The 17,503-nt window shown below is 36.3% G+C and overlaps 1 protein-coding gene across 2 annotated transcripts in view; it reads right to left on the bottom strand.

Moving 5' to 3' along the window:
- The window catches only part of PLA2G4A (phospholipase A2 group IVA), a 164,623-nt gene that overhangs the window by 88,267 nt on the left and 58,853 nt on the right, over nucleotides 1-17,503 (bottom strand). For both annotated transcript variants that reach the window (XM_061185609.1, XM_061185608.1), the window contains exon 4: nucleotides 672-820. In XM_061185609.1, coding sequence (XP_061041592.1) covers nucleotides 672-820 — 149 coding nt within the window. The remainder of the gene's footprint in view (nucleotides 1-671; nucleotides 821-17,503) is intronic.

Below are 17,503 nucleotides of genomic sequence, written 5' to 3' on the forward strand. Positions count from 1 at the left end.
TTTTTCTGGAATCTTTGGAAATTATATCTATAATCTCCATCACACTTAAAAAATGAAAGTTCTCAAGTGATATTTAACAGTCATTTGAAATCCTCAATATTCAACTGGTAACAATACTTTGTCTTTTGTTTCTGAATGCCACATTTGCTTCTAAGATAATAATTAATTTTTCACTTTCCTCATTGACATTATCATACTTTGAAAAATGAAACTTTATCCCCTCTCAGGGGAAATGCTATTTTTGGAATATGAGAAAGAAATTAATGTAGAAAATCCATGCAACTATTTTGGAAAAGATCTATGTGAACTTACTTTAAAGCTAATTATTTGAACTTTAAGCCGATAAAGTTAATTTATTTTAAAGTCCTAATCAATTGACAATATTTTTATTCTATTGTACTTGGATCCTCCTCTTTCTAACAGAACGAATATTTTCTCCAAAGCGCAGGAGGAGGATAACAGATTCTTCCCAGCCCCACCTAACTCCTGTATTTCCCACTGGACACTCACATAGCTTGATGTGCAGTAGCTAGAAGCTCATCTACCATACACTGCACAGCTGGACTCCAACTACATCAAACTGAGAAGAATGAAGGCAGTGAGGGGACAAACTCAAGCATCAACCTCAACATGATGATGGCCATCTCACTGTCCCCAAATGACTCACTTACCTCCAAAACATTGTCCTGATTAGGATCCAAAATAAATTCAAAGGTCTCATTCCACACAGGGTTTATGTCATTATTGAAGTGTTTTGTTCTCTTCCTGCTGTCAGGGGTTGAGGAGATGAAAAGTTCCACATAGGGGTCTGGAGTGTCAACTATACACAGTAAACACAAATGAGAAGGGGGCAAAAATGTGATTAATTCCTAATTTGTTTTTATTAATATGTGTTATCAGATTATTTTCAATGAATCTGCAATAACATATTCAAAATGTCTGAGACAAAATGATATATAATAGAAGAACGTCATAGGTTATATACTTTTTATATATTATGTCCCTGCACTTCCCAACAGTCCTGTGAGAGGGAATCATTTATTTGGTACTTTATTCAGAATTCCTCTGTCCACCTAGAGAGCACGGTCACTGCAATCAACAACTCAGTCCAACTGCTAGACAATGATAACAATCTCACTCAGCTAACCACAGCGTAACCTTCACCCCAGGACTACGATGGCAACAAGATCATGAGTTCAGGATCATCATGATTGTTTATATTAGAAAAAAATTAACCTACTATGTTATTTGCCAAACAAAATAATGAAAGTCAGTGTGGCATAAGTATTGCTTGTAGTTATAAGGCTGCCTTGTATGGTTGTACAGGTTGTGCACTGAAGAACTCTAAAGGGAGGCATTTACATTAGTAGTCAACATATATTTCTCTATTTATTATGGCGGTATTCAATAAGATGGAAGTGGACATCTCAAGGAAGTGACAACTTTTTCTGTTACACATAAAGATCCCCTGAGGGCATGATATGGGTGCCATTTTAAATAGAAAGGAACAACTGCAAATAATGGAACTATTTAAATTTCCTCCCACTATACACATACTTATCAACAAGGCAACTGACCCTGAATGTGGAAATATTGATTACTCCCCCTTTTTTTTAAATAGATCTTTATTGGAGTATAATTGCTTCACAATACCATGTTAATTTCTGTTGCACAACAAAGCAAATCAGTCATATGCATACACATGTCTCCATATCCCCTCCCTCTTGAGCCTCCCTCCCATCCTCCCTATCGCGCCCCTCTAGATCATTGCAAAACACCTAGCTGATCTCCCTGTGCTATGCTGTTGCTTCCCACCAGCTAACTATTTTACATCCGGTAGTGTATATACGTCAATGCTACTCTCACTTCGCCCCAGCTTCGCCCTCCCACCCCATGTCATCAAGTTCATTCTCTATGTCTACTCTTTATTCCTGCCCTGCAACTAGGTTCGTCAGTACCTTTTTTTTTTTTTTTTACGATTCCATATATATGCTTTAGCATACGGTATTTTTCTCTTTCTGACTTACTTCACTCCCTTTTAATGGCTCCTTTGAATCCTTCATCTGACAGCACTGCACATACTATATTTTATAAAGGAAACTACACATCTATCTGTCTTTTCCTACAAGACCGTCAACAACTTGAGGTTAGGAACCAAGTCTTACTCATCTTTATATCTTCAGAACCTAACAACTATCACAATATTTAAGGTCTCCTCACTTAAGGACTCGACTTTTCTCTTTAACACATCCTTTCCCATGTGGCCATTACAACTCATAACCACAAAAACCAACCATCAAGTGATGCCTGATAGGATCTCTGTTGAGCACTTCACATACATGAGTCTCATTCTAATCTCACAACAGCACTATAAGGTAAGTACTTTTAGTGTTGAGGCAACAAGAACTGAGAGATGTTAAGCAATCTGTCCAATATCACACAGCTAGTAAGTATCAGAGCAAGATGGGACTGCAACAATCATCCTCTCAATGACATCATGCTCCTAAGTGCTGAAGATGTGATCATAAGGTATGGCTTGTTATGGAAAGAGGAGATGGAAAAGAGCTTTGGAGAAGAAGAGGAAGGGAGATAAGCAGGAAGAAAAGAGGAGGGAAGGGGTAAGGATGGAAAGAGAGAGAGGAAGAGAGAGAGGTGCAGAGGTTCATAAAAAAAGATACAAAAATTGAAAACAAAGGAAAAGCAAAAATAATAGTTCTTAAATGATTGGCTTTCAAAGAATAGTTTTTAAAAAAATAATTTAAAAAAATATACTTTGTCCTTTCACAATAGTTATGGTCAAATAATGTCATCAATGTCCTTCACAGCTCTTCTATGTGGTCATCAGATTTTTTAAGTGGGCTTTTTTACCGTTAAGTGGGAAGATCTACAAATGAGGTATTAGCATTTGGGATTGTCGTTTAGTTAATTTTTCCACTTGCAGCTTATGCATCATTGGTCAAGGGCAGGGGAGTCTCAAAAGTGAGAGTGCAAGGTAAATGCCTAGGGAAAACTAACCACCACACATTTCAGGGCCTCTCGCCTTCTGAGATGGCCCACACTCTGTCTGTGGAGTGTGTTTTCCCCCAAGGCCCTTCTCGCCTTTTGAGACAGACCTCATTGTGTCTATGGAATGTGTATCTCTCTAAATAAACCTACAAGAAAGAAAGAAAGGAAGGAAGGAAGGAAGGAAGGAAGGAAGGAAGGGAGGGAGGAAGGAAGGAAGGAAGGAAGGGGGAAAGAAAGAAAAGAAAAGAAAAGAGAAGAAAAAAGATAAATGCCTAGGGTTCTGATTAAAAATACAGACCCTTGACCCACATCCCATAAGACCCATAATCAGGAGATCTGTAGTGGGACTAGGGATCTGCATTTTTCAACAATTATTCTAGTTGATCTGATGTAGGTCATGTTCTATTCACAATTTTGATATCTTATTTTAGGAGGAAATAGCTAGTTATTCCCATTTCATTTATTTATTCCTTCATATTGAGATATAATTGATATATAACATCATGTAAGTGTAAGCTATACAATGTGTTGGTTTGATACATTTACATATAGCAATTTCTAACTCAATGTTTTTCTCTCTCAATGGGACCATGGAAGACAAATTAGAAAACAAAAGACTTGGCAGGAAGGATGGCAAGAGGAAATGGGCCAAAGAAGAGAAGGACATGCTACAAGGAGACTCAACTCACTCCTCAACCAAGAGGTGACTGTTCCTTTTCCTTAACCATGTTTCTGCCACATCTCCAGTACTCAGGGTTGCAAACCACAAATAAAACTACATGTTTAGAATAGCAGGTAGTAGAAGACAATAAAGAAAAATATTTTTCCTTTTTTGAATGGAGGTAGATAGGTGCTTTTAAAGAGAATATTCAATGGCACTTCACATTAAATGTAGAAAAATAAAAATGTAGCCCTTCCTCATCTCATAAGGCTGGTTCTTTCTTATGGGATTAATGCTCTTTTATATGTTTTCCCCCAAATATTAGAAAACACAAAACCAAGCAAAAGCTAATCTAGAAAACAAAAAGTGTGCCAGGAAGGAGACGCATGCAGATGGTAAACATCATTCATTCATTCAGCAAATATTTGGGTGCCTACTGTATGCCAGGAACTGCCCATCAAGAAGCAGTTTGGCCAGCACATCTATGTTACTTGACTTGGATCACACAGCTGGTGAGTGTGGAAGCTGGAATTATATTTGTTCTGAGGAACTGCCTGCCCTGGGAACCAACCCTTTAGGGACCATTATGACAGTTTGCACAAAAAAGCATCCCATGGACTCCTACTTGTTCCAAAAAATGGCCCGCCACAAAAAGCCCTTGCCTCTAACTCAGAACAATCCTTCCTCTATTGAAATATTCTAACTTGCTTGTTTATACCTTTGCAGACAAAGACTACCAAATGTATCTAAAGGCCAAAGATCATTTCCAAAAATCTCACCTTAATAGAACGCTTGCAGATCACTGATTTTCTCAGGAATTCCTTTTTAATCTATAGCACTTACACTCGCTCTTCTAACACCTTGGAAGTCTTGCCAAAACACAGCAAATAGGTTCACTTGCTGCAAGTTTATGAATAAATAGCCTTTGTTAATTGTGTCAAAAAAAGAAAAAAAAAAAAAAGCAGTTTGGCTTGGCTTGGATAGGGAGCCAAACACAAAAGTGCAGATTTGAAATATGGAAGTGAGTCAAATGCTAATAGCCTAATTTTAGAGGCAAGAGTAAATGGAAGACAAGCAGATACACTCCACCAATGACTAATAACTCAGTCACCCAGGTTATTACACACACATAAAGTCAAATCGTAGGTGGAGAAATGGCCTTTTGAGGCTTAATCTTCATTTGAATCTTTGAACAAGAGGAAAGACAGGTTTTCTTGGGTCAAACAAGAAAGAGAAAGTAGAAAGTAAAGTTCCTTGGGCAGAACCAGATACAGACAGGATGCAGCAAATTGAAGTGGTATAAGTCAACCAGGGACATTACCATCTTCTCAGCCATTTTGGACTCTCAGTGGGTCATATGCTTTTCCAAATTCTAACTGACAAAATAATAAAGAAATTACCATACAGCAAGATGCCAACCCTATGTTTATATGTCAAAACATCAACAGACTTCTTTTAAAAATTGGAATCCAGTTCAAAGCTGTCATTTTAGATTCTTATTTTTACTTCTAAAAAAAGTCAATACTCTAAAATTTTTCTCAAGACTGGTGGTTTTTCTAGTTTCTCCTCTTGCTTCATTAATAAGAGACACCAAAGGGTGCTAAACAGTGGAAAACCACTGACAGCTGTAAACTGTGATACTGCAATCTGCATCATTGCTAATCTTTGCAAGTTAAGAAACAGCTGTAGCAGTGGTAGACACCGCAGGATGAAAAGAAGTTTTAAGAAGCTATTTTAAAATTGGATTAAGATAATCACATATCTCTGTTCAGTTTTTTTTTTTTTAACATAATCTATGATCTTCATTGGCATGGTAGCGCGTGGAAACTTTGAAAGGGGAAAGCAGTCCATTTTGACAGCAAAACTTAGCCCAATGGTTTAGAGAAGTTCCTAGAAATGCATTGAGGGAAAAAAAAAAAAAAGTCAAACACAGGAAAAGAAATTTTTTTTCCTCACCTTTGTACTTATTTCATGCCTTTGTGAATTAATGCCTATAGGGTAACTGGGTGTTGAGTCACTGATTCAGCTTCACCTTGATTAGCTCCAGCGAAAACAGGTGGCAAGGTAAAGATATAATGTGTGGGTAAAGACTTACATCTTATCCTTTTATCTAAATCTTGACTAACAAAAATGTTGGAGGTGTGGGATACAGATCTGATGCGTGTAGACATGAAATTACAGGCACCACAAATAGCTTCAGAGTTCCCGGGTTATAAAACTCCTTATAAATTTCAGTAGTTGAAGGAGTGCCCGCCTAAAGTCATAACAGGTCCATCTGTCATTTTGGCTTTGTCTGAGTAATATATTATATGATTCATCACAGGAGCTGGTGGCAGCTTCTAAACTCCAAGTTCGATTTTAAATATGCTCCATTTGCTTTCTCATGTCCATTTTGCTCAGTAGCAACTTAAACCCTTTGCTTCCAATAAAGACGACCCATAACCTGCTACAATTCATGAGATATACAGCAAAAAAAAAAAACCCAAAGGAAAAGTCCTCCCAAATCCACAGTCAAAATGTCCTATTCTGAATAGCTATGTCCACTGATGGTGAGCATAAAGCAGTGTTTTCCAAAACATAGTCCACTAGGGTATCTTCACAGTATCATCTGGAGTGTTAAAAATGCAGACACCTTGCATTTTCAGTCTTCAGTGAGGGCTTGGAAATCTGCATTTTTAACAACTTGACCAGACGATATTTATGCACACAAGTTTGAAAAATGGGATTTAAAGTATATTATGACAATCAAATACAGAACAATGGTATAATAACACCCACAGAAAAGCAGAAACATTTCGGCATTGAGAAGTCAACAGCCTTCATCGTGGATAGTCTGCCCATAGACTATATTAAGCACAATCCAGTAATTCACGTCTGTTTCTCTTAAGCCATTAAATACATTTTCAAGTGACCACATGAAAACAAATCCAAGAATAAAGTATATGTGGGTGCGTGAGTTAGCAATCTATTTAACGTGATGGACCGATATTCAAGTGTTCTGCTTCATTATCACCAAACTAGGAATGCTATAGTAAGACCAAAAATTAAATGATAATTTGTTGAAAGAATGCCTCTGAATACTATTTTCCAATGTGGTCACTCCTTTAAATGTTTATGATTTAGTGATAATGATAATTACACGGTGAACTTAAAGCTTTTAAACATAAAGGCTGAAAAACTTAAATGTTTTATGATTGCCAACTTTTTCACTATCCCTGCCCTATGCCAGCAGAGTTGCTGGTATAAACCCTAGGAAAGTGAAGGTTAGCCCCACTATAAACGTATGAATTTCAATAACAGTTTAGTTCTTTTCTTAATGTAACATTTTTATTGAAGGATAAGATACATGCAGAAAAATTAGATGATTGTAACCATACAGTTTGTTGTATTTTCATAAAATGAACTCACCCAGGATACCACCACCCAGATCAAGATATAGAACATTGCCAGCACTCCAGAAGCCTTCCTCACCTCCCTCCAGAAGGGTGACCACTACCCTACCTTCTACCACCAAATAATATTTTTACCTGTTTTTTATCTTTATATAAATAGAATCAAGAATAGTATATACTCTTACGTCTGGCTTATTCTGCTCACCATTAAGTTTGTAAGATTCATCCATGTTGGCATGTGCAGAATAACACATTCATTAATTATTAATGTAAACTGTTTCACTGTATGAGCATTCCATAAAATATTTATCCATTCCACTATTAGTGGACATATGGATTGTTTCTAGTTTGGGCTATTACTAATGGTGCTGCTATGAACATTCTTGTACATGGCATTTGGTGCACACATTTTTATGTTTCTGTTGTGAAATTCCTAAGAATGGAATTACTTGGACATGGAATTATTATGCCATTGTACACCCTGATGTTAATATTTACATGGCAGCAATCATTCTTAATATTTAATAGTCAGTTTTGTAATTTAAACATCTGGTGGCTATGTAACGGTATCTCAGTATGGATTTAATTCACACATCTTGGATGACTACATGAGGTTGTATATTTCTTTATGTGTTTTTATTGGATAGTCTCTTGAGTGAAAGGCATACTCAAGTCTTTTGTCCATTTTTTTTTCCTGTTAGTTTGCCTGTTTTTTAATTGATTTATAGAGTGCTTTACATATTCCGGATATGAGTCCTTCGACAGACACATATATTACAAATATATTTTCCCAATCTGAGGTTTATCTTTTCACCACTTTAATGATATTTTTGATAAAAAGAAATGTCTAATTTTAATATAGTCCAGTGTATCCACCTGTTTCCTTATGATTCATGCTTTTTTCCTTTTAAGAAAATTTTAGCTATTCCGATGTCATATAATTGTCTGCACTGACTTCTCCAAAAATCTCCTTTGCTTTACTGTTTACCTTTATATCTAAAATGCAATTAGAATTAATTTCTGTGTAAAGTGTGAGATAGGTGTGAAGATTCTTTATATAAATACATATGTACTTATATATATATATAAAACCAATAAACTTGGCATCATTTATTGGAAATGTTGTCTTTAACCCTAATACTACAATATAAACATTTTATTAATCAAGTAGTCATATACGTCTGTTTCTGGACTTCCAGACTTTCTGGTTTATTCATTTAAGCTTGCACAAATTCCACACTGTCTTAATTATCATAGTTTTATAATAAATCTTGACATGAGGTAGTACAAGTCCTCTAACTTTTTTCAACTTCTTCAGAATAATTTTGAGTTATTTTATTTCAGCACTTCAGAAATGTCATTCTGTTATCTTATGGCTTCTATCTGTTCTGTTGAGGAATTTACTTTCAGTCTTTTGCTTTGTTGAATATATTGTTTTTCCTCTGGATGCTTTTAGGATTTTTTTTCTTTGTCTTTAGTTTTCAGCAGCTTTACTGCAATATGCACAATATTAATATTTTTTGTATTTATCCTTAAGTTAGTAACACAGCATTTTTATCAGTTACAGAAAATTCTCAGCCATTATCTCTTCAAATATTACTTCTGCCCCAATCTCCTTCTCTTCCCCAGTGTTTTATTTAAATTTTGCCCAGATATTCCTTATGCTTTAATTCTATATTTTATTTCATTTTTTGTTCTCTGTATTTCAGCCTGGATACTTTCTACTGACCTATTCAGTTTACTAAGTCCCTCTCTTCAACTGTCTCCAAACTATGGCAAACCCATCTACTGAGTTTCAATTTTCACTTATTGTGTTTTTAATTCCAAATTTTCCATTTGCTTCTTTTCTATATAACTGGTTCCCTGGTAAAATTCTCCACCTTGCCATCTATTTTCTTGAACATATTCATCTTAGTTATTTTAAAGACCATATCTAATACTTGGGGATCTATTTATTTTTCTTGATCTTACTTTTTTGGTCTACCTGGCAATTCTTGACTGAATGCCAGAACTTTTCATGAAAAATTGTTCGGGAGCTAGACCTACCTCCTCAGAGGACCCATCTTATTCTCCGGCAGGCAGTATGAATGGGATGGATCTACTCAGTTTAATCAAAAATGGAATTGACTTAAATCTTTGTAAAATTTAGTCTACTTCTTATTCACTCCCACCCAAAGCTTTTCAACTGAGAGCCTGGGGTGTTTTCTAGGCCCCTTTTATTTGGCAGTTCTGATATCCAATTTTTTCCCCTCTTAGCACTGTGAGACTGCCAATAACTCTTCTTTGCTTTTCCCATATTTTATGCTTGCTTCTTAGTCTGTTGCCCTGCACAGGTTACGAATTTGGCTCCTGCACATGGTGAAGGCACCGACTTGCAAGCTTCTCTAGGCTTCCCTTCTCTCAGGGATCTTGTCCCTCAAATTCTAACTGACTTGGTTCTGAAATCCAGTTTTTATGTCCCCAAGTCCTTTGAGATTGCCAAAGCTCTAGTAGATTCCCTGACTCTTCACTGCTTGGCCACGTCTCACATCCCCATCACCCCCAAACCCACCTAGGTTACACAGTGGATTGAGAGGAAAGTGGCTTGCAGAATACTGAGCCTACTTCAATGACTTCTCTCCTCTCTGAGATCCTGGTCCCTCAAATCCCAGTTGACTCAGCAGCTTTTCAATCCTTCAGACATTTTTAAAACTTAATTTAATCTGTGTTTTCTAAATTTATCTTAGGAGAAAGGAATGCTCTGCTATTAGTTACTTCAGCATAGTCCAATGACCATTTAACTGTTAACTTGACCAAACATATACTAATCTCTATTCTTTTTTATTTCCATCCTCCACATGGCTGTTCAAATTTTTACTGCTTTTCTCAAGTCACTACTCACTATTCCTCATCTAAGAAAACAACTCAGGTTCACACTTCACTAGGAAAACAAAAGGAGAGGATTAAATATTCTCTTCCAGTTTCTCTTCCCTACACCTCACAATTTAAAAAATATATTTATAATTGAAAATTGTATTTATTCATACTTAAGTTCTTTTCTGATGTCTTAGAAGAAAAAGTTTCCATACACTCTTCTCTCAATTTCAAACTATTACACCTCCTCTCAGAGATTTCTCATTTATTTACCCCCAACCCGAAATTTAATCTGTAAATATTTGCTTGGGTCTGGCTACTTCCTCTCAACCAATAAATATAAACAAATATTGATTATCCTAAAAAATAAATACAACTTTAATTAATTCTGCCAATTCCTCAAGATCTTTCCTCTCCTCCATTAAAGCTTTTGGAAAAATAAATACAGTTTATATTTACTGCTTCTAAATCCCATCACCTATAAATTCCTAACCTACTATGCTCTGCCTTATTCTATTACCATAATCAGTCTATTCTCTCTATTGTAACTTTTTTTGGTAGCTTTATTGAGATGTAATTGACATATCGCATTGTATAAGTGTGAGGCATACAACATGATTATTTGATACACTTACCTACTGCCAAATGATCACCACAGTAGAGTTAGTTAACACCTCCATCACCTCACATAATTGCCGTTTCTTTTTTGTGGTGAGAACATTTAAGACCTATTCTCTTGGGACTTCCCTGGTGGTGCAGTGGTTAAGAGTCCACCTGCCAATGCAGGGGACACAGGTTCGAGCCCTGGTCTGGGAAGATCTCACATGCAGCGGAGCAACTGGGCCTGTGCGCCACAACTGCTGAGCCTGCGCTCTAGAGCCCACAAGCCACAACTACTGAGCCTGAGTGCCACAACTACTGAAGCCCAGGAACCTAGAGCCCATGCTCCACAACAAAGAGAGGCCACCGCAATGAGAAGCCCGAGAACCACGACAAGGAGTGGCCCCTGCTCGCCGAAGCTGGAGAAGGCCCGTGCGCAGCAACGATGACCCAATGCAGCTAAAAAATAAATTAAAAAAAAAAAAAGACCTACTCTCTCAGCAATTTCAGGAATATAATACAGGATTATTAACTATAGTCACCATGCTGTACATTACATCCCCAGAACTTACTCTTCTTATAACTGGAAGTGTGTACCTTTTGATGGACATCTCCCTATATCTACCCCCTCCCGTCCCCAGCTCCTGGCAATCACCATGCCCCTATCGTAACTTCAGTATAAAATTCAATGAGCTTTTTCTCAATTTTCATCAGATTTGGCATATATGCAATGCCCTGTGTGCAATTATCTCCTTCTTTTGTGCCCAAGGTATCTTTTTTTTTTTCTGATTCCCTAACTACCTCTCTAAATGTTTCCTCATTGTATCTTAATTTTTTCCCCCAAAACTTGCCACTAAATTGTAGACTTTCTCTTCATAGCTGTTACAAATCTCCACTAGAATGTTTCAGAAGGAAATGAACACTTTAAAAAATTTAGTTCTCATGTAGTCAAAACCAATTTGAAAAGGAATTATCACAGTTATTTATACGGTCTTTTTTTTTTTTTTTTTTTTTTTTTTTTGGCCACGCCACGCAGCATGTGGGATCTTAGTTCCCCAACCAGGTATCAAACCCATGTCCCCTGCAGTGGACGCTCAGAGTCCTAACCACTGGCCCACCAGGGAAGTCCTGTATAGTCTTAAGAATATTCGATGTGCACCCTTCAAGTCACATGGCACACATCAATCCTATAGTACAATTATTCTCAGATCCTTTAAAGCTGATCATATTCAGGTTTAAATGGTAACCATCATGCATTCCTTCATTTCCTCAAGGCTTCAGGGAGGAAGCAATACAAACATGACAAATATAAGATTCTTGATTACATGTCCATATATAATCTATTGCTAAGTAATCCATTTTGAATTTTTCCCTAAATGCAAGAGAAAAGAAAAACAAAGCAAAACAAAACCAAACAACTAAAATAAAAACATGTTCTTTTTCCTGACTTTGTTATTTTATTTCATGGTACCATATTTCTTGCTGTCTGAGCCAGAAATGTGAGAGTCATTCTCTTTTCCTCATGGTTCCTGTATCCTATCTGTCTCCAGCTTTTACCTATTTCACCTCTAACATGCTGGCTCCTCAATTCCTCTCAAAATATCACTTACCCAGTTCAACTGGACTATTCACATAATTTCATAGTTGCTTATTCTCCCACATTCAAGCCACTCTCCATAATGCTGCTATAGTCGTCTTTGTGAAACACTTTTGACTCTTGCTGCCTACAAAGGCAGGCCTAATCTCTGTGATAAAAGGCCTACAAGTTCCCCTCACCCACTGGACCCTGGGTTTCCCTCCAGTCAGTGACCCTCCTCCACCAGGCACTGGAACATCACTCTCGCAAGTCAACATTCAGGCCACAGAGCATCTCTGAAATCCACACATTTCAAACACTCCACACCGTCATACTGGTGGCAGAAGTATCTGTTCTGTCCAAGAGAACATTGCTTCTCTTTTACTTATGTGTATCATTATGTTTTCATTTGACGTTTTAGCTGATAACTAAACACTAGTAATTCATAACTAAATGTTATTCAAGTTGTTGTCCTTGTCCTAAGACTATCCAAGATAAGGGTCCAAAGACTGTACACTTAAAGGATGGGTGGAATGAGATGTTCTCTCTATGCTTCCCTTATCTAGTTCATAAGTCAACTAGTTGTTCTATTTTCCTATCGGGTTAAATTGGCCACTGCCAATCATGTCTCCTAGTAGCCCCATCTACGTAAATCTGCATAAAAATAATTCCACTTCAACTTGCTGATTTAGGTATTATTATTCTCAACTCGTAGGTAAGGGAATTGAGACTCCCTTGAGGCATTTAGTAAGTTGAGCAAGGTCATTTAGAAACAGGAGTTTAACCTAGTCTTTCTGAAGCCAAATTCCTTGTTCTTTCAAATATACCAACACTAACAACTCTTACCTATTTTTGCCTCTATTAAACTGTAAACTTCATGATAGCAGAAACCACATCCTTCCAAATCACTATTGGATCCAAGAGTCTAGCACAAAGTCTGAAACATTATAGGGACGTAATAAATATTATCGAAGTAATGGGCGATGGACAAGCCCTGAGCAATACTGTAGAAGAGGTGACCTTTATTATAGGCACAACAATCTCCCCTAACTTCTTTTTACTCTTTGTTAGTATGTCTCAACCTTCCTAGTGCTTTGTCCCACCCCATTTATTTGTATTTTAATATACAAATATCAATGTCAATCATTTAATATATCAATGTCGGTTACGTTTTTCCAAGTGCATTTGTATTTAACCTTTATTTCCAAGTACTAAATGTGAAAGTAAATAAACGAACAAACAAACAGATCTTCAAATACCAGTGTGCCTTCCTTAATAACTCCAAGGAATAAGGTGAAGTGCCAAAGGACTTATTTATGAGTAGCAGCCCCTGCTCCCTCCAGAATGGGCTCAAAATTGGAATTGTTGTGGCTATAGGTGCTGAAGGGCAGTCCCTGCAAATTGCTGGAAATGCAGAAGCTGGAAACGTTAGTGAAAAATTCAATGTGGTTTAGTAAAACAGATCTTTGGCAGTAATTCTCTATATATTGGAGAGAGAAGTGCAAAACCCTTATACCAAGGCAGGATTGTCTAGGAACTCAATCATAGAATGCCTTTTCCTCATTTGAAATTACGAAGCCGTTTTGTTAACACTGTTTTGGGATCCCTTTATCAGGCAGAGTGTCCGGTTTGAACGCCTCCTATTTTTCATTTTCCTTTTGCTCACAGCCTCTGATCTAGCATGGTATTTTCTCAGTGTCACGTGTTTCCTTTTGTAAATGAACATGAAGCTATCAGAATGTACCATCAGCCAAATGAATGCCAGGAAGAAAGTCTATAGCATCTACTCACAATCGACTTGGTACATTTTGTACTAACAATTGACTTACTACAGTAATGAAGCGGGTTACCACCCAGCATACAGTAAAAGTGACTTATTATAAAGAATGCTGATATTCATGAGAGAACAGAGAAAGATACATGGAAAATGACCCAAAGAAAGTTAAATGAAGATCTAAAACAGAACAGAAAATTTTGTCGTTGCCTGCATTGCCCTTTTACTTAAATCTCTATGATACCTTTTCAGAAGGAAACAAAAATACTTCTGTTATCAGTATTTCTGCTTGGAATGGTTTAAAGATTTATAACCTAGGGATGTTTTTTGGAATCCTTTTAGGTTGGAGAGAAAGTAATTCTCCAGAAGTTCTTATGTAGTATTATAAAACATATTAATTTATTTATATTATTAATTTTAGCTATATGGATTTAGCTATATATTTGGATTCCACTCTATGCAAGAATAATTCTTTTTCATTAAAACAGGAGTTCTTAACCTTGACATTATTGACATTTGGGGCTAGATAATCCTTTGCTCTGGGGTACTGTCTGTGACCTCTACCCACTAGGTGCCAGTAGGATCCCCCAACTGTGACAACTAAAAATGTCTCCAGGAACTTCCCTGGCAGTCCATTGGTTAAGACTCCATGCTTCCAATGTAGGGGGCACGGGTTCCATCCCTGGTCTGGGAACTAAGATCCCACATGCCTTGCGGTGTGGCCAAAAAATAAAATAAAATAAAATATAAAAATAAAAATGTCTTCAGATATTGCCCAATGTGCCTGGGAACAAAATTGATCCCCAGTTTAGAAACACTGCACTAGAGCAGGGCATTATCCCTGCTACCTGACATTTATTCCTAGGGCAAACCATTAAAAATTAGCCAAATTCCCTAAATAATGTAATTAGAAGTGTTATATCAATCCCATTTTTAAAATATTTTCTTATTTTTTTTCCAAATTGAAATGTCCCACATCCATTCCATACATTAGTACTCTACTTAAGTTATAAAACCCATCTCAGTCTCCATTCAAGCTATAAAGTCTTCTCAGAAGCTTATTGTCAACACTTTTCAAAATTAGTAATACTGTATAATCTAAACACACAATTACTGAGTATATACTCTCTTGGATTGACTTTCCAAAGAGTTATTTACACCCATTTCATCTTCCCAGCTAGACCATAAGTAGCGCAAAGGCAAAGGTGCTGCACGAGCAGACACCAGAGTGAGACAGGCTTGAGTTCTAGCCCCAAAACAGAAGAGCTGTGTGATTTTGGACTATTTATTTAATGTCTTTAAACAAATCCCTACATTGGTAAAATTAATATAAAAAGATCACATATCTCGTAGTGTTACTGAAATGAGTAAATGAAATATAAAGTCCTAAGACCTCTGCTTAGCATTTTCGTTTATTCATTTAACAAACACACTGTGTACATTATGCATCAAGCACTTTTCTAAGCACTTCATAATCTAATTTAGTCCTCATTAAAAAATCTAGGAGGTAGGAGGGATAAATTAGGAGTTTGGGATTAACATATACATGCTACTGTATATAAAACAGATAACCAACAAGGTCCTACTGTATAGCACAGGGAACTATACTCAGTATTTTATAATAACCTATAAGGGAAAAGAATCTGAAAAAAATATATATATGTATGTATAACTGAATCAGTTTGCTGTACATCTGAAACTGACACAATATTGTAAATCAACTATACTTCAATTAAAAAAAATCTAGGAGGAAGGTATAATTATTACCCTACATTTAATGTTGAGGAAATTGAGACCTAGGAAAGCTAAATAACTTGCCCCAATTCACATGGCTAATAAAGGAGAAGGGAGTTGTGAATCCAAGTAAGCCAGTTCCACAGTCTTTGTCCTAACCATTAAGCCATGCTTCTTTGCGGGTATGAAACAGGCACTCAGTAAAGTTATCTACCATAAGTATTGCATTCATTTTTTTTTTTTTTTTTTTTTGTACTTCTTCAAGGCACTGAATGAGTACTAAGTAAATGAGAATATTTGCAAGTCCATAATGAGCCTTGCTGGGATAAGCACTGGGTTTTATTTCTTTAACATTTCTTTTCCAAAGTTAAAATTTCAAAACTGTGATTTCATTTTGCATCTGGAGGCTTAGATTACCCTTGTACATCAAGTTAAAATAATTTTGTCTAGGATTTTATCTAAAATATTTTATAAAAAACTTACTGATACATCAAATGAGGAGTAAGAATGGAAAAGTGCTTCCAAAGAATCAGTAAAATTTACAGAACCCCTCAGGCTATACCTCAGCTAAGTTTAACTAGTCATTTCAATCTCTATGTCATATAATTTTATTTTTAAGAAAACGGTTAAAATATTAAAATATACTAAAATAACATACATGATAAGAGTTTTCCCATAAATTTTAGACCAGCAGAGTCTTTCTCTTTGAAATAAAAACTTTAATAGCATACTTTTCTTTGGAAATTTAACAAACATTTAACTTGTTTTTAAATTTAATTCCATTAGGTATTAATTGCACCTGTTCAATATAGAAGTGGTACATGATTTCTGGCAAAGAGTGTTTGCTTAACACATGATGAGAAGGTGGCATATCATTCAGCTTTAAAAAAGTTTTTTAAATTAAGTTTGTTTTCTTTAATTTTAGAAAACTAAAGAAACTATAGAACATTAACATGTTAAAGTATATATATGAAAAATATAAAAACTATTTTAAGATGAAGAAGCTCAAGTGCAAGATACATGCGATAAAGAATTAAATGAGGGAATTCCCTGGCAGACTAAATGAGTAGGATCCATCACTAATAGGTCTTGAAAAAATAAAAAGAGAGGGGGCTTCCCTGGCGGCGCAGTGGTTGAGAATCTGCCTGCTAGTGCAGGGGACATGGGTTCGAGCCCTGGTCTGGGAAGATCCCACATGCCATGGAGCAGCTAGGCCCGTGAGCCACAACTACTGAGCCTGCGCATCTGGAGCCTGTGCTCTGCAACAAGAGAGGCCGCGATAGCGAGAGGCCCGCGCACCGCGATGAAGAGTGGCCCCCGCTTGCCACAACTGGAGAAAGCTCTCCCACAGAAACGAAGACCCAACACAGCCAAAAATAATTAAATAAATTAATTTAAAATAATAATAATAATAATAATAAATTTTAAAAAAATAAAAATAAAAAAAAATAAAAAGAGAATATGTGGATTTTGTCCCTATTAGTACTGGTAATGTACTCTTCACTTTGACAGGAACCTGCATTATTGCCAAATATACCACTGGAATATAGCTCCATTTATCTTATTGAATAAATGTGGTGAAAATCCACACAAGGATCAATTGATGTTAACAAAATATCATAAAATAGTATCATTCACTACATTTATCAGACCTAAAACACACAAATACATACATGTAAATGAACAAAAAAATCTACTGAAATTTAAATAGAAAGGAAAAAGACTAACTGTACTCACAAAACCATTTGACAGCTTAATAAACTGCATGACATTCTAAATGAGTGAGGAACAGGAGTGCCTTCCTAACACATTCTATTTCCCTACCACATAGAAAATACAAGACAAGATATAAGAGACAGACATGCATTCTGGAATACTTTACTCATCTTGAAATTATTTTCCATAAA

The sequence above is a fragment of the Eubalaena glacialis genome, chromosome 3 (assembly GCF_028564815.1).
Source record: "Eubalaena glacialis isolate mEubGla1 chromosome 3, mEubGla1.1.hap2.+ XY, whole genome shotgun sequence".
Classification (NCBI taxonomy): Eukaryota; Metazoa; Chordata; class Mammalia; order Artiodactyla; family Balaenidae; genus Eubalaena; species Eubalaena glacialis.